General features: G+C 45.7%; 1 protein-coding gene across 2 annotated transcripts in view; it reads right to left on the reverse strand.

Moving 5' to 3' along the window:
- Positions 1–42: 42 nt before the first annotated feature.
- The window catches only part of DYNLL1 (dynein light chain LC8-type 1), a 30,771-nt gene continuing 5,071 nt past the window's right edge, over positions 43–25,742 (reverse strand). The window contains exons 2-4 of one of the 2 annotated variants that reach the window (XM_045791566.2): positions 21,122–21,212; positions 2,004–2,141; positions 43–467 (exon numbers count right to left, since the gene is read on the reverse strand). In XM_045791566.2, coding sequence (XP_045647522.1) covers positions 330–467; positions 2,004–2,135 — 270 coding nt within the window. In that variant the 5' untranslated portion in view covers positions 2,136–2,141; positions 21,122–21,212 and the 3' untranslated portion in view covers positions 43–329. Of the gene's footprint in view, positions 468–2,003; positions 2,142–2,340; positions 2,484–21,121; positions 21,213–25,742 lie in introns of those variants that run through there. The other variant, XM_045791565.2, reaches the window with a different exon arrangement.

The raw sequence follows: 25,742 nt of genomic DNA on the forward strand, positions 1-25,742 counted from the left end.
GCCATTTTCAACCCTAGATTTGAACAAATCGTAACTAACACACACTTCTCCAACAGATTTATTTTGAAAGGAATGGATTTTGAGGAGAAAAAACATGGGGAAGAGGTATGGAATAGAAAATAAATACAAATGTAAGCTGTTTTGCTAATTGTTTTATAACCACAACAAACTTGTACAGAGAATGCCCTGTACAAAACAACACAATAAAGGTTCAAAGATCGAGGTGTTCCCCTAGGCAAGGCTGAAGATTTCAGTCTCTGGTATTTGGAATTTAGGCTGCAGTCCTTGGTTTTGGATGGATCACTGGGTGTGTGACACAGTCCATGCTTTTAACCAGATTTGAAAAGAAGAATGGCCACTTGGCCCAGGTAGAAGTAGATGAAGTGTTTGGTTTCATGTGTCACGTAACTACCGAAGTTCCTCCCCACGATGCAGTGCCAGGTGGGGTTGTACTTCTTGTCAAACTCCTGGTTGGGGGGGAGAAGGAGAAAGAAAAGAACACTAGAATTTCAGTGCTAAACCAGAGGTCAGAGTTTGCCTCCTAGATAAGCAGAGCCTGTAGGGGCAGAAAGAAGGAACGTTAGCATCTGCAAATTCTTAGCGTGAAAGAATGTTCCCCAGCTCCAAGTCGCCTACATAGTGCATTAATGCATACATACTTGCAGTCTGAGCTAAGCTGAGAATGGGGGTTGGGGAGGTAAAAGGCAGAATGGGCAGCCTCAAAGACAGGGCACTTTGTTATCATGGTAATTTCACCTTCATAGCGCCTATGTCGTTAATTGACAGCAGGTGAAAACAGTTCTAATTTATCATGTGTAAACAGAACAAAGGAAATTATCCTCCTGTAGGTCATGGCACCACAAAATCCAAAATGGTAAATATTTAGCCCCAAATACCCCACTCCTTAACTGCACTCCAGTATCACTGAAAACAAAAAGATGTCTGAAGGGCAAAACCTCAATTAGCATCTACACCACGGTGGATCAAAATGTAAAGGGCACAAGATAACTCTGCAATCCACTGTTTCTACAAAAAGAATGCTAGAAGCAGAATCTGATCGTCACCTGGTCAATAGCCCTCTCCTCCACATCTATCCCCACGGTGCTAATCTAGCACCTAGCGCACAAAGAGAGCGAACTGCAGGAACAACTTTCCCTATTTTCCTCAGCCAAAGAGGCTGTGAGACCTAGATCTCCTGTGGTAATTTCTTCACTAGGTGACTGTAGGGCAGGCGCCAAAGCTAATCTTTCTCCATATAATTCTTAAAAGTGTCTGTGAGAAGTTACACAAAATTCGGCTCTCATACTGTAGGCAGCAGGAACATTGTACAGCTACTGGAATAACATTCTTACAAGCTAGAGGAGCTCACTGCTGCGTTTGTCAAAAAAGGTATTTCTGTTCCATCTGAAGTCTTTCATCTCCCCGTTCTCAACTGGGAACCCTCCCACGGCTTAGGCTGCCAGCTTCCTTCCCTTCCAGAAAACACAGCTCGGAGAAATTGGCAGTCCTGCCAGCTTTCTACAGACTGCCATTTACCAAGCCCTCACCCCAGCCCCCTAACCACCACTACCACCCACTTTCCCTCAACTGCCGACTAACTCCCCACGGGAAGGCTGGCAAGATCTCCCTCCAGCCCGGCTGGGAACACCCACGCAGCCCCCCGCCCCCCCCGAACACCCAGATGGATCCTCCGCGCAGGAATCATGCAGAAGAGGGGGAACCGCTGCTCCCTGATCCTAGAAACCGTTGCTAGGTGGCGCTTTCCCCCTGCGGAGCTGGGTAATAAAAAACTTCGGGCGCGGAGGGTCTGGTCTTCTCATCAGGAGCGCAAAATTCATCTGCGTCCTTTCTGGAAACCTCTACACCCAAGCTGCCCTGCGTGCCTCCAAGGATGTCTGCCAAGCGCTCTGGGGGCGCAGGATCGGGGAGAAGGACTAAGTTGTGACTCGCCCCAGCTGCGCGCAAACGGCCCGCGCCCCCCTGCCCGCCGGCCCCGTCCTCACCTTTTTAATATGGGCCGCAATGTCCTTCTCTATGTTATATTTCTCCAACGCCTGAGTCGCACACTCCACCGAATCCTGTTGCATCTCCTCCGACATATCGGCGTTTTTGATCACGGCCTTTCGGTCGCACATGGTTACCTGGGGGGCGAGGCCCGGGCAAGTGGTGAGGAGTTGGGATGTAGGCTGCGCCTGCAAGGTGCCAGCTCCCCCAGCCCACTCCTCCCGCCCCCCACCCCACTTCTCAGAAAGCGCGGGCCGCGCGGACCGAACAGCGGGAGAAGTCCGGCGGGAGATGTAACCAGGCAGCGAAGCCCCCCGCAGCCCCCGAGTCTCTCACCGAGGAGCAGGGAGCGACCAACTGCAACGGTCTCCTGGGGGAGGGGCTGGCGACACTCAGACCCGGCGGGAGCTACCGTCGCTACCGAAGCCGTGGCGCATCTAAGGAGCCCCACGCCAGCCGCCGCCGCCTAGTGCCTAGGCCCCGCCCTGCTCCCGCCGGCCCCGCCCCCCGCGGAACGTCCCCATTGGCTTGACGCAGCCCCCAGGACTCTCCCATTGGTCCATGGACTCAATGGTTCCCTCAGGATCTTTCTCCTGCATTTTGTTGCAGACCACAATGCATCTCTCGCGGCGTCTGTTGCCCCGGCAATGGGCCGCACGCGGTGAGGCCCTCACACCCCCAAGGTGGAGCTGGGGCGGGGTCTCGAGGACCACCCAGAGACTAGAGGGGTGCGAGGGGACCTTGTGCCCAGGCCTAGAGAAGTGCTACCAGATTTTCGAAGGTTGTCCCAGGGCGTGTTCTCGAATATCTTGGGAAGTTGGGTGTCCTACCTACCCCCCCTCCACCTCTACCCCAGGTCCACAGGATTTAAGGATTCTGACTGAGGTAGCCAGTCAGTTCACTTAAAGGGTATCTCTGAATCAGGGCCGGCTTTATGGGGGAGTAAGCAGGGCAGTCGCAGAAGAGGGGCCCCAGGGCTTGGTTTAATGCTCTACACTCTCATTCTTGAAATTCTTTTTTTTTTTTTTTTTTAACAAGGGACCCCACATTTTCATTTTGCATTGGGTCCCGCAAATTATGTAGCCAGTCCTCTTCTGAAATTTGGGGGTGAGAGGGAACGTCTCCAGGAATGGGAGAGGTTTCCTTATCCTGGCTAGGCAACGAAGACTTCCTTTAAGGGGTTAGGGTTACATCTGGGTGGATTTGGGAGCGCTGATCCCAGGTGTGTGTGTCCAGGGTGGGGCTTCTTGCTTGATGAGGCAGTCTTCCCTGTGTAGGAGTTTCTAGGTTGCAGATTTATCTCTAGGGCGGAAGTACCCTAATGGATAGAAAGGCATCCCTCAGAGGTATTTTCCTCTGGCTTTGGGAGACTAACCAAGTGGTTAAAAAAGCTAGGTCTTGGGAGTTTGGGGAGCAGGATCAGATCAAGATTAAAATCCCAGCACTGTCATTTACTAGCTGATTGAATTTCAGTTTTCTTATCCGTGAAGGGGGACTAAATATAAAAGGAAACTACTTTCTAGGCATGTTGGAAATATTAAAGGAACTGATGCTCTTGAAGTTCCTCAGCGCAAAGTGTGGCATTGTAGTAAGTGCTCAATGCATCGTATCAAAAACTATCAGCTTATGGGGGCGCCTGGGTGGCACAGCGGTTAAGCATCTGCCTTCGGCTCAGGGCGTGATCCCGGCCTTATGGGATTGAGCCCCACATCAGGCTCCTCCACTGTGAGCCTGCTTCTTCCTCTCCCACTCCCCCTGCTTGTGTTCCCTCTCTCACTGGCTGTCTCTATCTCTGTCAAATAAATAAAAATAAAATCTAAAAAAAAAAAAAAAAAAAAAAAAAACTATCAGCTTATGGAACTGTCCCAAGAGTCACAGCAAGATTTTGACCAATCCTTAAATGCCTGTAATGTGTTTTTGCACTTCCATAAACAAGTTACCAAAGTCATCATGCAAACAGAAGCTTTCTGTTCATTTTTTCACAATTTCCTCCCTGACCATTACTCTCGTTAACCCAGAGTCCCTTATAACAATTGGACCAGACAGGCACACAACTCCAAAGAGAAACAGATGGGAATAATGAAAAGAGCTTCAGATACAACGTATGCGTATCAATTACATAAAATTAAGAGGCTTTTCCCAGTTCCAGGTTTCCAGTGGAGGGATTAAGGGTTTCAGGAGTTAAAACAGTTCTGTATGGTGTATGGAGGAAGAAGTTGGGTTGGCAACAGGGGTGAGGCTGGGTTAGTGCTTCTACCTGACTTGGGCGTATGATTCAGAGCTGTGGAATCTCCTTATGAGGCCAGAGCCTGAATTTTTCTTCGGGGCCTTTACTTTTCATGAATATGTTTATATTTATTTACTTAAAAAAAAAAAACATTGAGTTAAAAAAATAATTAAAATTAAAATTAAAATAACTAAAAAAGATTGATTTCTTTGAGAGAGAAAGAGAGAGCATGTGCCCGAGAGCAGGAGGGACGGGGGTGGGGAGGAAGAGGAAGAGGGAGAGGGAATCTCGATCTCACAACCCTGAGACATGATCTGATCCAAAACCAAGAGTCCGACACTCAACTGCCCCTATATTTATTTTTCATATATATTTTTCAAATATATATATTTATCCCTCTGATCTATGGCTTGGCCAGCTTCTCCTTGTTTGAATAGAAGGAGCTGAGAGTACAGTATATGCCATAATAAGAATAGCAGCTGTTTATTGAGTGTTGTTTACCACCAAGTACTTTCATTCACTCAGTTATTCCTCACAACAGCTGGGCCTGGGACCCCTTTCCTCCTGTCTCCCTTTTGGCATAGCTGTCTGCTTACTTAGATTTCAGCTCAACTCCTTGACCTCCCATCTCTACTTGCCACTACCACCACCCTTTAGTGACTTTCTACACTTATATTTCCTCCATTGTACCTGCTTCATTTATTCCTTCAGAAGAATCATCTCCTATTTATTTGCTTGGTTATTGTCTCTCTGTCCCTGTCTTGTTCACTGCTGTGTCTTCAGCATCTAATTCAGTGTCTGCATTGAATCTCTAGTATGCACTGAATTAAATACGCATTGAATTAAAATTACCAGGTCTTGGGGCACCTGGGTGGCACAGCGGTTAAGCATCTGCCTTCGGCTCAGGGCGTGATCCCAGCGTTCTGGGATTGAGCCCCACATCAGGCTCCTCCACTGTGAACCTGCTTCTTCCTCTCCCACTCCCCCTGCTTGTGTTCCCTCTCTCGCTGGCTGTCTATCTCTGTCGAATAAATAAATAAAATCTTTAAATAAATAAATAAATATTACCAGGTCTTATATCACCATTTTACAGATTAGGACGTTGACTTTCTCAAGTGCACATTGTGTTTTGTTTAAAGATTTTATTATTTATTTGAGAGAGAGAGTGTGTGCGTGCCCTAGCAGAGGGAGCGGGAGAAGGAGACTCCCCACTGAGCCAGGAGCCTGCTATGGGACTGGATCCCAGGACCCTGGGTCAGGACCTGAGCCAAAGGCAGACACTTAACCGACTGAGCCAGCCAGGTGCCCCTCAAGTTCACATTGTTAATAAATGAGTAAATTCTAGGTCTGGATGATCCTAAAATCCATTCTCTCTCTCTTTTTTTTAATTGATTTGAGAGAGAGAGAGAACAGGAGAGCACAAGCAGGGGATAGGGCCAGAGGAAGAGGGAGAAGCAGACTCCCTATGGAGTGGGGGAACCCGACACAGGGCTGGATCCCAGGACCCTGGGATCACGACCTGAGCCAAAGGCAGGCACTTAACCAACTGAACCACCCAGACGCCCCTAAAATCCATTCTCTTAACTTCAGTAATATCTTAATATATTTAGCTGAGTAGACAGTCTGCCTTTGTCTTATTTACAACTTTGAAGAAAAGGAGTTTGAAATCGGATGATGTTGGGATGCTTGGGTCGTGCAGTCAGTTAAGTGTGGACTGTTGGTTTCCACTGCGATCGTGAGATCTCCATGCTTAGTGAAGAGTCTGCTTGGAACTGTGTCTCCCTTTCCCACTGCCTCCTCTCCCCAACCCCCTGTGCTTGTACGCACTCTCCCTCTCAAATAAATAAATAAATCTTTAAAAAAAAAGAAATGGAATGATATTAAAGTTTTCTAACAGATATTTGTTTAATAAATGCCTATAACTTGTTCTCCATTTGTAGCACCTACCTTCCCTAGCATCTCTGTGTTTGTACTGTTCATCTCCATCGGCTCTTGACTCTATAATTATTTTCTGTAAATGTAAAAGAAGGGCACTACCAGAAATCCATGCCTTCCTGTTCTATCTATGCCTAACCCCCAAAGACCCTTTGGGGTATTGTTTCTAGGAACTAAATACCTTTCTGTCTTTTTCTTTTCTTTTTCTTTTTTTTAAGATTTTATTTATTTATGTGACAGACAGCCAGCGAGAGAGGGAACACAGCAGGGGAGTGGGAGAGGAAGAAGCAGGCTCCCAGCAGAGGAGCCCGATGTGGGACTAGATACCTTAACGCCGGGATCACGCCCTGAGCCGAAGGCAGACGCTTTAACGACTGCGCTACCCAGGCGCCCCCCAAACTCAAGGAGCTTCTAGTCAATGGGAACCTAATCCTTGTAGAATCATAGGTTGAGGATTTGAAATACAAGGGGCTCAGCTGGTGAGTGAGGTGAGGTAGGTGGAAGTGGTAGGGATTATGGCAAATAGAAAAGCCCTTTATTTAAAAAAAAATTAAGATTTTATTTATTTTAGAGAGAGAGTGTGGTGGGGAGGAGCAGAGGGAGAGAAGAGAATCTCAAGCTGACTCCATCCACACTGAGCCCAACAAAGGGCTCGATCCTGGGACCCTGAGATCACCACCTGAGCTGAAACCGAGTTGGATGCTTAACTGACTGTACCATCCAGGTGCCCCTAGAAAAGCCCCTTTAAAGGTGCCATGCAGATATTGCCATTTGGGAATGCTGACCCAGGATTGCTAAATCTTCTGATTTTTCAAGAGGGATGAGAGATCTGGATTATGTTTGAGAGAAATAACATTTTTAAATGTTGGTCACAAATTGATTTTTTAAAATACAGTACAGTGTAGATACGGCCTCTGGTCCTCTCATGCAGCTAAATACTCTCTTTCTGCAACCAGAAGACAGACTCAAAGAAGGTATAATATAATATATATATATATATATATATATATATATATATATATATATATATATATATATATATATATATTGGTGTTTGTCTAGAGTTCCTGACACAGAGCTCAAAATACCCTTGGAATTTTCTAGAGTCTGTTTGTGTTATTCATAATGAGCCCCTATTAACTACTGATACCTTAGTTTATGCCAATGAGGTGACTTTTTGCAGGAGGGGGGCTGGACAGCTTCAGATATCTAGATAGCTAGTCACCAGAGGAACCAACCTTGTGATTAGAGGTTTAAAACTTTCCAAACCCCTTTCCCAACTGTGTCCCCTTCCCTGACCCTCCCCACCTCCTCACCTTTTGGGAGCAGAGAGGGGCTGGAGATTAAATCCAATCTCCAGTGGCCATTACTATTTAATGAGATCTCCATAAAAACTCCCAAACCATGAAGGGCTGTGAGGGTGGCGCCCCTGAAGAGAGCATGGAAACTCTGCACCCCCGCCCCCCCACAATATGCATCTCTTCCATTTGGCTGTTCCTCAGTTGTCCTTTATAATAAATCTGTAATAGTAAGTAGAGTACTTTCTTGAGTTCTGTGAGTTGTCCTACAGAATTATCAAACCTGAGGAGGCCATCATGGGAACCCCCAAATTTTTAGTCAGATGGGTAAAGTGAAGGCAGCCTGGGAACCCCATTTGCAGGGACATCTGAAGTGGGGGCAGTCTTTTTTTGTAAAGGATTGATTGATTGATTGATTGATTGATTTGGGGGGGGGGCAGATGGCGAGAACATCCCAAGCAGACTCCCCGCTGAGCGAGGAGCCCAACGTGGGGCTCGATCTCAGAACCCTGAGATCCTGACCTGAGCCAAAGCCAAAAGTCAGCTATTCAATGACTGTGGCACCCAGGTGCCCCTGAAGTGGGGGCAGTCTTACGGGACTGAGCCTTAGCCAGGGGGGTCTGTGCTAACTCTAGGAATCAGTGTCAGAATTGAATTGTTGGACACCCAGCTGATGTTGGAGAATTGAAGAATCTGTATGGAAAAATAAGTGCTTGGTGTTGGGGGGAAAAACAGTGATGGATGTGGTGTCAGAAAAAAGACACTAGGGAAAGAAAAGGACCTGCTCATGATTACACAGTGAATTAAGTTACGGAGCCTGGTCTGACTCCAAATCTGGTGCTCTGTCACATCAGACAGGCTGACTTATCCTTGGGTACTAGGAGTGAATGGAGTGTGGTCCTTATTGCTAACTGGCACATAATGTTTGCAGAATGAACGCTGATTAAATGAATGGGTATAGCACCAAAATGCCTACACTTAGAGCTGCAGAAAGACAATAACTGGTGTTGTTCTGATTGGCAGCAGGGAGGGGACAACTCATCGCAGGCACTAGGGGATTCCCTGGGAAGGGAAGAAAGTGGAGACTCGATCTCATTCTCGGTTGATCAGAACCATCTGATCAGATTTAGAAAGCCTGAGAATAGGTCATTTCCAGGGTCCTCTGGAAGTTCAGATGACACTAGAGTAAACCCACTATGACTCCACCAAGTAGAAGCCCCAGAGAAGTTTCCTAAATCATCCTCATGATTTTTGCCATACCTGCACCCTGTCTCTACTACTATTTATTCAATATTTTTCTTTAATTCAGCTTCCTTTATTTTTTATCTTATTTTTTAAAAAATTTTGAAAGATTTTATTTATTTGACAGAAAGAGAGAGAGCACAAGCAGGGGGAGCAGCAGGCAGAGGGAGAGGGAGCAGCAGTCTCCCTGCTGAGCAGGGAGCCCAATGCGGGGCTCGATCCCGGGACCCTGGGATCATGACCTGAGCTGAAGGCAGATGCTTAACCAACTGAGCCACCCAAGTGCCCCTAAAATAAGTATATTTTTAAAAGGCAAATGTATATTCTTACCATAATCGGAAAACCAGTCTCATTTGTCATAAATGGAAGGTAACTATAAAACATGAATAAATATTATAATATAAAACATTTTGTCCTCATATTGCTAAACTGATCTTGGAGACCACTAGTGATATGGTCCCACACTTGGGAAATGCTGCCCTAAGAGGAGGGTTCTTTTTTTTTTTTTTTAAGATTTTATTTATTTGACACAGAGCGAGACAGCTAGAGAGGTAACTCAAGCGGGGCGGGGGGAGGCAGAAGCAGGCTTCCCCCCAAGCAAGGAGCCCGAAGCGGGGCTCGAAGCGGGGCTCAATGCGGGGCTCGATGCGGGGCTCGATCCCAGGACCCTGGGATCATGACCAGAGCTGCAGGCAGACGCTTAACAACTGAGCCACCCAGGCGCCCCATAAGAGGAGGGTTCTTAAAAGAAATCCATGGTTGGGATTTACAAGCCCCCTAGAATTATGCACAAAACGTGTGTTGTGCTCACAGTCATTTTTCCAGGGAGAAGATCTATAACTTCCATCAGATGCATGAAGAACTTTAGAACCCAAGGAGATAAAGAACAATTGCCCTAGAATAACCCAAAATCCTGGAGTGAATGTTAAGATTCCCTCCCCAGAGCCCACCGAATGGGCCCACCTGGGGTTCCATAGCATCACCTATCTGGGCAACTCACTCTATTCCACTCTAGCTACTAAACTTGCTGAAAAATCTAGAAGATTTTTCATGTGCATTTTCTTTTTTAAGATTTATCCATTTATTTTAGAGAGAGAGAGGGAGAGAGAGCACATGCAGAGGGGCAGAGGAAAAAGGAGAAGGAGAGAAGCAGACTCCCCACTGAGCACGGAGCCTGGGTGGCTGAGGGGCTTGACCCCACAACCCTGAGATCATGACCTGAGCCAAAATGAAGAGTTGGATGCTCAACTGACTGATCCACCCAGATTGCCCCAGGTTCCTGATTTTTAAATGGAAATAATACCCTCCTCATAAGGTGGTGGGAAGGATTATATTAAGTAATGCATCTAAAGACCTAACCATGGTCCAAAAAAATGGTAGCTATTGCTGTTATGTATTGAGAACTTACTATATGCCAGACATTTGGGACACATTGTCTCATGGACTTCTCACAACGCTATGGGGTGGGTATCAAGAACTGCTGGTCTCTCTGTTACGCAGATGAGGAAAATGAGGTTCAGAGAGGTGAAGTCCCTTGCCCAAAGTCACACTGCTCAGAAATGACAGAGCTGGGTCTGATTCTGCAGTCACAGATGGTAGGTGGAACCTCTGAGCTGCCCCACCTCCCCAGACAAAGAGAGATTGATGCATGTTGCTGGAGACTGTAGGTACCCCTGGCTCCTGGCAGAAGACCCCTACATATTTGTTGGATGGATGGATGGATGGATGGATGGATGGATGGATGGATGGAAGAAAGGATGGCTATTTCAAACTAACTCAACATTGCTTCCTCTTACACTTGACCCTAGACTGGCCCTTGACTGTCTTGATCTTCCCTGGACAAACTACCTTTGTATTTTAGTCACCACACTTTCCCAGGGCCTTCAGAAAGCCCTTTGATATTGTTCACAAGTAGGCTGAGGGATCCCTTGCAGGGCTCAGAGCTCTACCTCCCACAAACAGGCTAGAAAAGACCACAGCCTGCTCCACCTCCATTTGCCACTGGTACAGGATTACACTGGTCCCAGCTCCGTCCAGCAATCACTTTGCAAGGTTTTGTGGGACCTCAAGTCCTTGCTTGGACCAATTCTGTCACCAAGCTAGCAGCCCTAGCCCTCCCTTACCTGAAAGGACATGTGAGATGGGACCTCGCAGCTCCCAGACTTGATTCAAGGACTCCTGCCCAGAAAGGATGGGCTCCATGGGAGAGTGCGTAACGCCTAGGTCTGAATCCAGAAGCTTCTTCCCTGTGGGGAAGGGCTGGCACTCACCTGGGGCTGGCAGGGGAACTGAGCTTTAGAGCCAAGTACAGTACTGCAGTGCAGGGAGAGGGAGGCCAGACAGGCTAGGACAACTCAGGAAAGAAAAATCTCTTCTCTGGCCAATAGCCAAGACTTGCCCGAGTGGACAGACCCCTCTGAAGGCTCACTGCTCAGCCTCCTGTCCATGGGGGGCAGCAGATGAATTCAGGCACATCCAGAGAGGCCTAGTTGGCCCCCCTCAGCTTCCAGTTAGTGGGCAGAGCAACCCAGAGCAGAGGCTAAAAGTACAGACTTTGAGGCCACGTGGGCTTGGGTATGCATCCTGACTCTACCCCAACGAAGGTGTGTAACCTTAGGTAAGTGAGTCCACCTCTCTGAGCCTCAGTTTTCTTATTTGTCAAACGGGGATTGCAACAGTCCTCATTTCTCAGGGACAATTTGGAGATTCAGATGGTGTGTGTAAGTATATAGTGCAAGACTTGGCATATGGCAAAAGTCAACGATGCCAGCTACCAATTATTATTAATGTTACCCTAAACCAGGATTTTTCCACCTTGGCACTAACATTTTGGACCAGGAAGTTTTTTTGTTGGGGGGCCATCCTGTGCTTTGGAGGATGTTCTCAGCATCCACAGCCTCTACTTACTAGATGCCAATTGCATTTCATGCCCAATTGTCACCCAAAAACGTCCGCAGACAGCACTCAGTGTCCCCTGGAGGGTGAAACGGCCCCGGTTGAGAATGACTGCTGTAAACAATCTAGACTGAGTCCAAATGTCACAAATGCCAGACTCACAGCCCCATGTAAAAGCTACAAGGCAGACAGGCCTACCATAGATGAAGGGATGGGACATCCAGCAATTACAGAACAGGTTCCCGCCAACATGTGCTAAGAAACAGGACCTGTACTTGCTCTGGGAGCTAACAGCCCCCTCTGACTCACTAGTGACCTCAGTGTCACTCTTTTAATTATATGCAAAATGGCCCCCCGTTAAATCTCAGTTATTCTAGGGCCCAGACACAAGGACAAGTCCTGGGTATCTGATTTCTGGCATGTGCATTCTTTTTCACTGACAGGGAGAAAACTTGACTCTCCAGAACTCAAGAGTTCATTCAGACTTTCTTTCATTCACGACGGTGGAGAGATTTTTATTTATTTATTTATTTATTTATTTATTTATTTATTTATTTAATTTTAGGGACTGGGGCTCCTGGGTGGCTCAGTCAGTTAGGCGTCTGCCTTCGGCTCAAGTCATGATCTCACAGTCCTGGGATCAAGTCCCACATCGGGCTCTCTGCTCAGCGGGGAGTCTGCTTGTCTCTCTGCCCTCACCCAGCCTGTGCTCTCTCTCTCTCCCAGATAAATAAAATCCTAAAAAAAAAAAAAAGATTGTAGGGATTGCTGAGAGATTTTTGAGAGAGAACTAGGTGTCAGTCATTGTTCTGGGCACAGAGGATTGTGATATTATGACTTTCAAGGAGAAATATATATTGGATCTTCATCCAGGTTCCTGGCTCAGAGCTCCCAAAACCTTGGAATTTCCTGAGCAGTTAGAGAAATGGCAGCATCTTTTTTTTTCCTTTTTATTTATTTTATTTTATTTTGTTATGTTATGTTATGTTATTTTTTTATTATTTTATTTTTTTAAGACTTTATTTATTTATTTGACAGAGAGAGAGACAGCCAGTGAGAGAGGGAACACAAACAGGGGGAGTGGGAGAGGAAGCAGCAGGCTCCCAGCAGAGCAGGGAGCCTGATGCAGGGTTCAATCCCAGGACTCCGGGATCACGCCGAGCCAAAGGCAGACGCTTAACGACTGAGCCACCCAGGTGCCCCTATGTTATTTTATTTTAATATTTTATTTATTTGACAGAGACAGCACAAACAGGGGGAGCAGCAGGCAGAGGGAGAGGGAGAAGCGGGCTCTCCATTGAGCAAGGAGCCCAATGTGAGGCTCGGTCCCAGGACCCTGGGATCATGACCTGAGCTGAAGGCAGATGCTTAACCAACTGAGCCACCTAGGCGCCCCTTTTTTTTTCCTTTTTAAACACACCTCAGCTATTGTATCATTTTATTTATAAACAGTTTGTGTCTCTGCAGCAGCATCTTTTGTCATAACATCTGGTCTCTAGTTTCAGTTCCTGAAATGAGTGAAATGGGTGAATTGGGTGTCTTATTATCATCACAAGTCTTTCCCTACTATGTTTATGTTAATAAGATTTATGTTAATAAAGTGACTTTTGGAAACTACCTAAGGATAGGAGCTGATTGCCCTGGAGCCAACCCTTAGAGGGTTGAAACTTTCAGCCCCACCTCTGACCCCTCCAAGAGAGGGGTGAGGGGCTGCAGGTTGAATAATAACTAATGCCAATGGTTAGTCAATCATGCCTGTGCTTTGAGGCCTCCATAAATGCTGGAAAGGACAGGGTTTAGAAAGCTTCTGGGTTGGTGAACATGTGGAGATGTAAGGAGGGTGGCATGCCGGGAAAGGGTGTGGAAGCTCTAAGCCCTCCCCCCTACTTCGCCTTACGTGTCTCTTCCACCTGGCTGCTCCTGAGTTCTATCCTTTCATAATAAACTGGTGATCCAGTAAATAAAATGTTTCTCTGAGTTCTGTGAGTTGCTCTATCAAATTAATCAAACCCAAGGAGAGGGTCATGGAAACTTCTGATTTATAGCCAGTTAGTCAGAAGTATAGATAACACACACACACACAGAGAGAGAGAGAGAGAGAGAGAGAGAGAGAGAAGAAGTAATAGTACCACAGGTAACAACCTGGGCTTGTGACTGGCTTCTGCCGTGGGATGGGTGGGGCAGTCTGGCAGGACTGGGCCCTTAACCTGTGGATTCGAATGCTATCTCCAGGTAGAGACTGTCAGAATTGAGGTGAACTGTAGGACACCCAGCTGGTGTCCAGAGAATTGCTTGTTGGTGTGAGGGAAACCCCACACCCCATACATAGTAATTGATGACCAGAACCGTATTAGGAATGGACAAGAGGGTTGCCTGGGTGGCTCAGTTGGTTAATCGTCCCTTGATTTCGGTTCAGGTGATGAGCCTGCATTGGGCTCCGCACTGGGCGTGGGGCCTGATTAAGATCTTTCTCTCCCTCTGTTGCTCCCCCTACCCTGCTCACACACACGCGTGCTCTCTCTAATAAAAAAATTTTTTTTAAAGGAACGTACAAGAGACCAAAATGGACAATGTCCCACTTCATGGAACCTATGTTCTAACAGGAGAATAAAGATAATAAACAAGCAAAAATATGTCATAACCTGATAAGTGGAATAGATAAAAATAAAGGAGAAGAAGAGAACCAAGGGTGACAGGATGAGGAGTCTTGTTTTATTTTTATTTCTAGGATTCTTGTTTTAAATAGAGGTTTCTGGGAAGGACTCCCCAAGAAGGTGCCATTTGAGCCAAGATTTGATGACCAGCTGGAGGATAGAGTGTGGAGAAGCTAATAGAGGGAGAGAGGCCAGGTAGAGGCTATGGCACCAGACGGCTTGAATCAGGCAGAGGTAGGAATAGAGGTGGTTGGATTTTAGATATATTCTCAGGGTGGAGCAGACAGATTTGCTGATTAATTGAATGCAAGGTGTGAGGGAAGAGAGGAGTCAAGCATGACTCCAAAACTTGTAGCCTGAACAATGAGAAGAATAGACTGGGTTGGGGAAGGCTGGCCAAAACAGAAACGAAAAGTTGTTTTTGGCCATGTGTAGTTTAAGATGCCTATTAGACATTCCAAGTGGAGGTGTCAAATAAGTAGTTGGATATATGAGTTCTGGGAAGAGGTCCAGGCTAGTGCTATAATTTGCGGAGTCATCAGTTTATAAGTGACATTTAAAGCCATGAGACCGGATGAGGTCATCACGGAGGGAGGAGTACGTGAAGATGGAAGAGGTAATGCTTATTCAGCTAACAACATTCTCTGAGCTTTTAACATGGGCCAGGCCCTTAAGGTAGGTGCTAGGTACAGAGATGTATATCCCTAGGTACCTGCCCAAGAGACGCTCCATTACTTAATTTTTCCTGTCTAAGTGCTTTGGCCACTTAGAGGATAAACATTGGGAGTTCCTGCCCTGCCTCTTAGTCACTTATTTTTTTTCAACAGATACTTATTCAGCACCTACTTGTACAAGGCCCCCATTTAGGCACTAGGGTCATGAAAGGAAGTAAGTCAGATATGGCTCCATACTAATGGTATTTATATTTTGTATGTGGAAGAGGTGGGCATTGAACAAGATGCATATGATGATGTGATTACAGTTGTGACAAATGGAATGACAGAGAATATAGTCTAGTATGAGAGCTGTTAACGAGGGCTGTACCCTAGCCTGGGAGGCAGGAAGGCTTCCTGGGAAGTCACATTTGAGGACCAATCTAAAGGAGAATGAACTTGCAGAAGGAGACATGCAGAAGCTTCTCAGGTGAAAGGAATAGCACAAAGACCTGAAGACTCGAAGGAGGTTGACAGCTGAGGAAAGCCAACTTGGCTACAGAGAAGTGATCTGGGAGAGTGGGACAGATGAAGCTGGGGGTGGGGAGCGGGCAACAGCAGACCTTCAGAGTCTTGTGAGCCTAGCTAAGACACATAGACTCTGTCCTGAGGCCATCATTGGCCCTGAAAGGCTATAGGTTGGGCTTCACGTGATCATAGGGTCACTAAAAAGGGTAGGCCAGGACAGGGGAGCCAATGTGGCAGCCAAGTCACCACTGAAGAAGTATTTGACTGTTGCCCCTTTGCCTCCATCTCTTAGTTGCTCCATTTTAGACATCTGTTTGCAGAGCCCCAGTTCTCTCCAGGGCAGGAGGGATGTCCTTTCTCCGAAGAGTAGAATCCTTGGTGCCCCCAAACTTGGCATTTGGGGATCTCAAAGCCAGAGTTTAAGGCTGGACGTAAAAGTCTGTTTCTTCTATGAGCCACTCCAAAGATATTACAGACAGTCCCTGGCTTAGGATGATTAGATTTAAGATTTTTTTTTTTTAAAGATTGTATTTAGATTGTATTTATTTATTTGTTGGAGAGAGCACAGGGGGAGCGGCAGGCAGAGGGAGAGGGAGAAGCAGGCTCCGTGCGGAGCAGGGAGCTTGATGTGAGACTTGATCCCAGGACTCTGAGATCATGACCTGAGCCGAAGGCAGATGCTTAACCAACTGAGCCACCCAGGTATCCCTAGACTTAAGATTTTTTACTTTACGATGGTGCAAAAGTGATACACATTCAATTTAAACTATACTTTGGGAGCACCTGGGTGGCTCAGTCAGTTAAGCGGCTGCCTTCGGCTCAGGTCATGATCCCAGGTCCTGAGATCGAGCCCTGCATTGGGCTCCCTGCTCCACACGGAGCCTGCTTCTCCCTCTCCCTCTGCTTGCTGCTCCCCATGCTTGTGCTCTCTTCTCTCTCTCTCTGTCAAATAAATAAATAAAATCTTTTAAAAAATAAATAAAAATAAACTATACTTTGAATTTTGAATTTGGATCTTTTCCTAGGCCGGCGATATGCGGTACTATATGCTCTCACTCACAGCTTCCCCTCAGCCATGAAATCACAAGGGTAAAAGACTGATAGAGCCATTCTGCGTCTCGCTTCCAGTACAGTGTTCGATAAATTTCATGGGCTAATCAACATTTTATTAAAAAATAGGGTTTGTGTTAGATGATTTTGACCAGCTACCAGCTAATGTAAGTGTTCTGAGTACTTTTAAGGTAGGCAAGGCTAAGCTATGATGTTCAGTAGGTTATGTGTGTTAAATGCATTTCCGACTTAGGATATTTTCAACTTATGATGGGCTTATTGGAATAAACCCCATCGAAAGTCAAAGAAGATCAGTCTTTCATTAAGCAGAGGTGCCAGGTTGTTCTGGCCAGAGCCTCTGTGACTCTCTTCTCTGTGATTATTTCCTATCTGAGTTCATATAAATTAGATTCCTGGATTTATGGGCCCTTTACCATCAGGCTATAAAGTAAAATAATTAATTAGTACAGCAAACTGTGACTGTTATCAATCTCAATTCACAGCCATCACAGGTGTGAAACATTTAGAGTTTTTAACCAGTTTTCATTCCTGTCATCCAATTTTTATTAAAGATTATAAAATTGTAAAAATAATAAATGTGCAAAGTAAAAGATACAGGAGAACACAAAGAATTAAATTATAACTATTAACTGTACAGAGAGAACCATTGTTAATATTGTGCCCTAAAAAAATCATCATTTTTCAATGCATATATATATATATATATATATACCCATATTCATATGATACCTATCACACTGTAAATATCATTTTTTTAAGATTTTATTTATTTATTTAAGAGAGAGAGACAGCACAAGTGGGGGGGGGGTGGCAGAGGGAGAGGGAGAAGCAGACTCCCTGCTGAACAAGGAGCCAGAATCGGGGCTCAATTCCAGGACCCTGGGATCATGACCTGAGCTGAAGGCAGACGCTTAACTGACTGAACCACCCAGGCGCCCCCAACATAATTTTTCAATTGCTTCTTAATAGTCCATCCAGAGGCACCTGAGTGGTTCAGTCGTTAAGCATCTGCCTTTGGCTCAGGTCATGATCCCAGAGTCCTGGAATCGAGCCCCACATTGGGCTCTCTGCTCAGCAAGAGGCCTGCTTCTCCCTCTCCCACTCCCCCTGCTTGTGTTCCCTCTGTCGCTGTCCCTCTCTCTCTCTGTCAAATAAATAAATAAAATCTTAAAAAAAAAATAGTCCATCCATAACTATTTTCCAACCACCACTTTTTGAAACAATCCCTTATCATTGGACACTTGAGTTGTTTCCAATTTTTCAGTATTGTAACAACACTTTGTTCTGATGAACATCCTTCAAAGTTAAAAATAATCTTCGTTTTATTCTACTTTCAGAAGTAATAGGTACTCATTGTATAAAAGTCAAACACTGCAGCAATTTAGAATCTGGAAAAGAACGTTCCTGATAATCTTACAACTCAAAGATAACAACTGTTAAAATTAGATCTTTTAAATGCATAGAATAGGTCTTTTTTTCTTTCTTTTTACCAAAATGGGATGATTCTGAGTTTTCCATGTCACGACATATAAATCTGCTTCATTCTTTTAATAGTCTTCCCTACATTCCCCCCCACCATCACTACCTGCCCACGCATGTCCGTATGCACACACTGCCTCCCCTCCAGGTACCGGGCATGAACCATGAGTGCTCCTGTCTAAGGCCATCTTCCTGGCCCTGAGTCCATCTCCTCTCATGCCTGCGATGGCCAGTGTGTCAAATCCTGCATCATTAATTTCCCCCATCTACTGGATTATTTCCATTAGCGTACAAACATCCTTCAACACTCTCTGTTGTTAATAAATGCCTCCCTTGGGGCGCCTGGGTGGCACAGCAGTTAAGCGTCTGCCTTCAGCTCAGGGCGTGATCCCGGCGTTATGGGATGGAGCCCCACATCAGGCTCCTCTGCTATGATCCTGCTTCTTCCTCTCCCACTCCCCCTGCTTGTGTTCCCTCTCTCACTGGCTGTTCCTATCTCTGTCAAATAAATAAATAAAATCTTTAAAAAAAAAAAATCTTTAAAAAAAATGCCTTCCTTAACTCTACATTCTCCTCTAGCTACAACCCCATTCAGCTCTCTGCCAAAGAAATGCTTATACAGTTAGTGCCCTGTCATCTGTGGAGGATGTGTTTCGAGACTCCCAGTGGCTACCTGAAACCACAGAGAGAACAGAGTCCTCGAAATATACTGTGTTTTTCCTATACAGACATACCTACGATAAAGTTTAATTTATGAATCAGGCACAGGAAGAGATTCACAACAATAGCTATACCAACAATCAACTAACAATTAGTAATAATTAACAAGAAAATGGAAGAATTATAACCGTAGAACAACTATAGAACTGTCATAAAAGTTGTGTGACTAGGATCTCTCTCTCAAAGTATCTTCTTGTGCTCAACTCCCCCTTCTTGTGATGATGTGAGATGATAAAATGCCTGTGTGATGAGATGAAGCGAGGTGAAGAGCAGGCATTGCGATGTAGCGTTAGGCTACTACTAACCTTCTGAGGATCGCCAGGAAGATCATCTGCTTCCAGACTGAAGCTGGAACCAGGGAAAGTGAAACCGTGGATAAGGGCAAGGGGGCTACTATCTCCATGTCTCTGCTTCAGAAAGATGAGAAATGAATTTTGGCTGTTTATAAGCCACCCAGTCGGGGGTATTTTGTTACAGCTGCCCAAATGGACTGAGACACGGCCCATTGTCCATGGTCTCCTCAATTCACTGCACCAAAACAGTTGATCAGGGTGACCAGTGACTGCCATGTGCTAAATCCAGTGACCAGTTCTCAGCACTCCATTGATGTACTTGTCACCATTTGCTTTCTTCCCTCCTGAAGCTCACTCTTCGCTTGGGTTCCAGGATCCTTGGGACTCTCACAGTTCTCCTCTCTCCCTGAGTGCTCCTCCGTTTCGGCTGCTTGTCCACCTCTTCTCCCTGCCTTCTGAAGGAAGGCGTGTCCCAGGCCTCACTCTTTGGGCCACTTCTCATAGTCTCCATTTTCATGGCTCTAAAAACCTCCTCCATGCTCAGGACTCCTGTTTTAGTCCACTTGGGCTGCTAGAACAGAACGCCACAGACTGGAGGCCTTGGAAACAACCAAAATTCATTTCCGCAGTTCTGGAGGCTGGGAGTCCAAGATCAGGGTGCCGACATGGTTGGGTTCTGGTGAGAGCCCACATCCTGGTTTATAGCCGGCTGTCTTCTCCCTGTGTCCCCACATGGTGGAAGAAACGGGAGCTTTCTGAGGTCTCTTCTGTAAGGGCCCTAGTCCTTTTCTTAAGAGTTCTACCCTTAAGGACTAATACTTCCCCAAAGTCCTACCTCCTAATCCTACCACACTGGGAGGCAGGTTTCAACATATGAATTTTGGGGGTAAACATTCAGTCTGCTGGAAACCCCAAATTTCTAGTCAGCCAGAAGAAAACTATGGGTACACTGGGAACCCTATTTGTGGCCCTTGCCTGAAGTAAGGATAAGTCTTGCAGGACTGAGCCCTTAACCTGTGGGGTTCTGCACTAAATCTGGGTAGTGTCAGAATTGAACTGAATTGGAGTGACTGGGTGGTTCAGTTGGTTAAGCGTCTGACTTTGGCTCAGGTCATGATGGGGTTCTGGGATTGGGCTCTGCACTCAGCAGGGAGCCTGCTTGTCCCTCTCCCTCTTCCTTTGCCCCTCCCCCTGGCTCTCAAGCGTGCTCTCTCTCTCAAATAAATAAAATCTTTCAAAAAAAAAAAAAAAAGAATTGAGTGGTGCCTGCTTGGCAGGGAGCCCGCTTCTCCCTCTCCCTCTGCTGCTCCCCTTGCTGTGCTCTCTCTCTCTCACTCTCCTCATAAATAAATAAAATCTTAAATAATTGAATTGATTTGTTGTATACAGAGCTGGTGTTAGAGAACTGGAGAATTGATATGGAAAAACGACACATTACATGTAAAAAAAAAAAAAAGACACCAGAGGAAGTCACTCGGTATTAGCATAGTGCTAGATACACAGACTTCAACAGATATAAAAATTATAAGCCACAAATAGGAGAAAAGAAAAGATGTGAATAAATGGAAAGTGACATCAAGGTTCTGGATGAGAAGGCCAAATATAGCAAGAATGAAAAAATTTTCCACATGTAAATTTATAGATTTAACACCATTCCAATTAAAATACCAACAAGATATTGTATAGAACTTGACAGAAAGATGCTAGATTATGCTTAGATAAATCATGGGGTGCTGGGTGGCTCGGTTGGCTAAGTGTTCAACTCTTGATTTCAGCTCAGGGTCATAATCTCAGGGTTGTGAGATTGAGCCCTGGGTAGGGCTTTATGCTGGGCATGGAGCCTGCTTAAGATTCTCTCTCTCCTGGGGCGCCTGAGTGGCTCAGTCGGTTAGGCATCTGACTCATGACTTTAGCTCAGGTTATGATCAGACCCCTGCGTGGGGCTCTGTGCTCAGCGGGCAGTCTGCTTGAGATTCTCTCTCTCCCTCTCCCTCTGCCCCTCTCCCCCCAGAAGAGTTTGCAAATCAGCAACACAATTAAGCCTTTCAGAGGTACAAATTAGGAGGAAAGTTCTAGACTGGATTTCATACAGTTCTTGCTACCACTGAATGGCAAAACTCACCAAGTCGGGAATCCGGAGGTCACGGAGGGTTTGGCCAAGCAAAAGACTGGGGAGGCAGAGGTGGAGAAATCAATGTTCCAAGAATTAGCCCCTGCAAAGATCAAGTGCAGACTTTCAGACACAGCAGATCCTAGAGAAGCTGGCTGAGGAGTAGTGGGAGAGGAGGAGAAGCTGGGGGAGGCACACGATAAAGAGCCAAGATAGGGGCTCTCTCCAGGGGGCAGACACTTCACTCCTCCACTGCTGAGTCCCTAGCATCTAGCCGGGTGCATACGGTAGATGTTCTATAAATATCTTGGAGATCTTTTCATACCTGCATATATGGACTTGGTTTTTGTAATGTCTGCATAGTGTTCAGGCCTCCACATTTCCCCTGTGACAGGTCCCCACCAGATGGACCTGGAGGTTGCTTCCAGTTATTATTAGGGAATCATAGTTATTATTAATAAACATTCTAGCTCCCCCTGTGGCCCTTCTTCCCAAGGGCCAGGAGGGATCACTGGATTTTTGCTTGGTCCAGTTTTGCTCTTCTGGTTCCCAAACAAGCACCCTTTTGCTATTCACGTCCCCTCGGAGACTGTGAGGCTACAGTCCCCTCAGGCTTTCCCCTCCCTCCCAGCCTACTCCCTTTTACAATCACCCTATTCAGAGATATACAATAAACATTTGTATGGTAAAGGCAACTCACACTGATTTCTACTGAGCAGCTGAAATACTCAGGACTTAGATATATATCCTAACTCAGCCAGGCTCTGATTTACATTGGGGCTTCTCACCATAAGTCACCTGTGGTTCTAGAGGGAGAAGGAGCACCCCTCACCCCCAACTCATGCCAATATTGTGCTAAGCTACTGAGCTTCCCCCAGAGCACCAAGTTCTTTTCCGCCCTCCCCGCTTTCTTTGCACAAGCTCTTCCTTCTCCTCTCCTCAGTACCTGGCTGACACCAGCTGGTTCTTCAGGTCTCACAAGCCACTCCCTCCAGGAAGCCTTCCCTGAATACCCCACTCCAGCCTGACTTAAGAGCCCCAGAAGCACCCCATTATTTCTTGTAGCACATATCCCACTTTGTTATAATTTCCTTTCAGTTGCCCGTGAACAGTGGGAGGGCAGCCTTTGGGTCTTGTTCACTGTTTTGTCCCTGGCGCCACCACAGAGCCAGGCTGTTCTGTGGCTCAATACATATCAGTCGAATGAATGAACAAATGTCAAGTGTGCAAGGAGTGGGGAAGCCACCAAAGTCCCAGATGCCACATACACCACCATGGGCTCTTAAGAGCTGGGGAAGAAGCATTCCATAAGGGACAAAAACCTGGCTTCCAGCAGGTACCTTCAAGGAGTCTGTCACAAGACAACTGGCAACCCAAGGGAAAGGATAGAATAACAAAAGAAACTGGTCTCCAGCTGCCTAGCTCCGGGGAATGTTTGTCAGTGTGACATTCACAGAAGCCCTGCACACGTGCTGACTGAGGGGGAGAGCCAGCCGCAGCCAGACAGAAGGGAGTTCAGCTACGCTGCACGTGTCAGCACTGAGCGACGTGTGGCTTAGAAGCTTCTTGGCTCTGTGTTCATTTTTTTTTTTTCTTTTTTACTTTTAAAAAATCTCCAGATATTCCCCCCTGCCTTTTTTTTTTTTTTTACCTTTAAGGAATGTTTTTATTTTTGAGGTGCTGTTACCAAATTATATTGACAGAGTTCATTAAAAATCTGCTTAGTACAAAATTGATTCGAGTCCAAAAACATTAGGAGTCTATTAAATAAAAGCATCTTCTTGCTGCATCCAATATATATATATATATATATATATATATATATATATATATATATATATATATATATATATCTGTATCATTAGCGCCGTCATTAATCATTTCACACCCCTTCAATCCTTTGCTTGTGTTTCTGGTTTACTCTGCCGTAAAATGAGTTTCAAAGGTACGTGACAGGGTAGAGCATGTTTAGGGAATGGTACTGGGTTGAGGGTAAGGAATTTGGGGCTGAGAAAATAAAACCTGGTGAACTGGAGGAGCCCATCCATCACTTTGTACCTCAGTTCCCCTTTTCTGGAGCTAGAGGAACTCTTTTTTAAGTACTAGTTAATAAAGTCAACAGGTGTTCATTAAGCACTGTTGAAAAGAAAACCACAGGCCCGAAATCGTGTCACTGAGGTGAAGACCCCAAGTCCGTAAAACAGGACTTAATATCTAACCTAGCTGCAGTTTCAACCCCCCAGAAATGTAATCTTTAACCAGTCAACATGGGAAGTTTCTGGTTAACACTAGAAAGTTTACTGATAGGCCCCTTCAGTTCCCCTTGGGAGGGTGACTTTGCCTAAAACAATGGATTCTTTGCTAATCATTTGCTTTTTTCCATTCCCTCTCTATCTTTAAAAAGCTTTCCTTTTCTGTAGTACTCTAGAGCTCTTGTTTACTTACTAGACTGGATGCTGCCTGATTCATGAATCAATTAATAAAGCTAATTAGGAGGGTGCCTGGCTAGCTCAGTCAGAGGAGCATGCGACTCTTGACCTCAGGGCTGTGAGTTCAACCCACAATGGTGTAGAGATTACTAAAAAATTAAAAATAAACTTAAAAAAACATGAAGCCGGGGGCGCCTGGGTGGCACAGCGGTTAAGCGTCTGCCTTCGGCTCAGGGCGTGATCCCGGGGTTACGGGATCGAGCCCCACATCAGGCTCCTCAGCTGTGAGCCTGCTTCTTCCTCTCCCACTCCCCCTGCTTGCGTTCCCTCTCTCGCTGGCTGTCTCTGTCTCCGTCGAATAAATAAATAAAATCTTAAAAAAAAAAAAACATAAAGTCAATTAGATCTTTAAAATTTAAATTTTTTATTGTTATTTAACCGCACCTACTATGTGCCAACATAATGTGGCTTTTAAGGGAAGTGATTGGTCTCAGTGGTTCTTAACCTTTTCTGGGGGGATGTGGATTTACAGATCTTTGAGAGTGATGACCTACACCAGCCTACATGGTAGCCACTAGCCACATCTGGCTATTTAAATTCATATTAACTGGGGCGCCCGGGTGGCTCAGTTGGTTAAGCATCTGACTCTTGATTTGGGCTCGGGTCATGATCTCATGGGTTGTGAGATCCAGCCCTGTGTCTTGGGGCTCTGTGCTCATCAGGGAGTCTGCTTGAGATTCTCTCTCTCCCTCCTGTCCCTTTGCCCCTCCTCCAACTCTTCGTGCCTCCCTCTCCCTCTCTCTCTCTCTCTCAGGTAAATAAATCTTTATAAAGTAATAAAGTAATATTAGCTAATTACAATTAAATACAATTAAAAGTTCAGTATCTCAGTTGCCGTAGTCACATTTCGAGAGCTCAACAGCCACATGACGCTAATGGCTACTGCATAGAACTCAGATATAGAATGTTTCCATCATCATACAGAGTTCTACTGGACAGCACTGCAGGCATATTCTCCCCAGAATAAAGACTGTTCTGTTCACATGCAATATTCTGCATCCAACTTTACAACTTTTAGAGTTTTGCAGGGTTGGGGCGGGGGTTAGGTGGGGAGGGAGTCTCAGTCATTCACTGGTCACTGAGGCCCCAGAATCCAAGAAAAAGAAGCCCTGATATGACAAGCAATTTGAGGACTCCATCAATATAGCAAGTTGACAAAAAATAAAGCAACAAAGCTGCTACAAATTCAGTATGCTCACTGCTTTAATTGTGCCTCCTCATGAAAAAGGGAGGTTCCTACCAGTCTGGCCCCATTCAAAAAAAAAGCTTAGGGGCACCTGGGTGGCTCAGCCATTAAGTGTCTGTCTTCAGCTCAAGTAATGATCCTAGGGTTCCAGGGTCAATCCCCACATGGTCTCCCTGCTCAGCGGGGAGCCTGCTTCTCCCCCTCCCTCTGCCACTCTCTAGCTCTCTCTCTCAAATAAACAAATAAAATCTTAAAAAAAAAAAATCAACATCAGCTTATTACCCAAAAATAACTGAAAAACAATGTTAAGGATTTTCTGCAGTCTCTTAAGGAGACACCCAAGGGGAATAATATTCACAACACACTGCAAATCTTCTTGAATTATCTTTCCTATCTTTTTCCTCCTCTCATCCTCCCACACATGCCACTTGCTTCCTGAAAGCTCTCTGCATCCAAACCCCCTCCAAACCTAGTCTGCTGCGGCTTCTCCCCTACCTCCCCTGCACAGCAAAGTTCTCTATTATGTAGCTCCACAGAGTATGTTTTATTTTATTCCATCACACAAATACAGTGGCAAAGAATAACAAAGAGAAAGCTCCCACGGTGATGTGACCAGGCACACATTCCACAGTGACCCAACCCGCAGCTCTCCCTGGCAGCCTGGACCAGTTTCTCCAAGGTGACTCATTTTCCCACTGATGGTTTACTCCCCACATCACTTCCTCTTCTGTCCACTGCTCCCAAGGACCAGAGTCTGGGAGAAACTCATGACTGAGCCTGACCCAGAAGAAAACATTTTGCTGGGATGCCAGAGGGAACTGATGTCATAGGGAAAGGGAGAAAACTAGATGGGCCAGTTCACAGAATGTTTTATCCCCACTGATAATTGTTTTATTATTACTTTTTATTGGGCACTGCCCTACTCCCTAGTGAATGGCTTGCTGTGGGAAATGAACAT

The sequence above is a fragment of the Ursus americanus genome, chromosome 30, assembly GCF_024610735.1.
Source record: "Ursus americanus isolate L20-20 chromosome 30, mUrsAme1.1.p, whole genome shotgun sequence".
Classification (NCBI taxonomy): Eukaryota; Metazoa; Chordata; class Mammalia; order Carnivora; family Ursidae; genus Ursus; species Ursus americanus.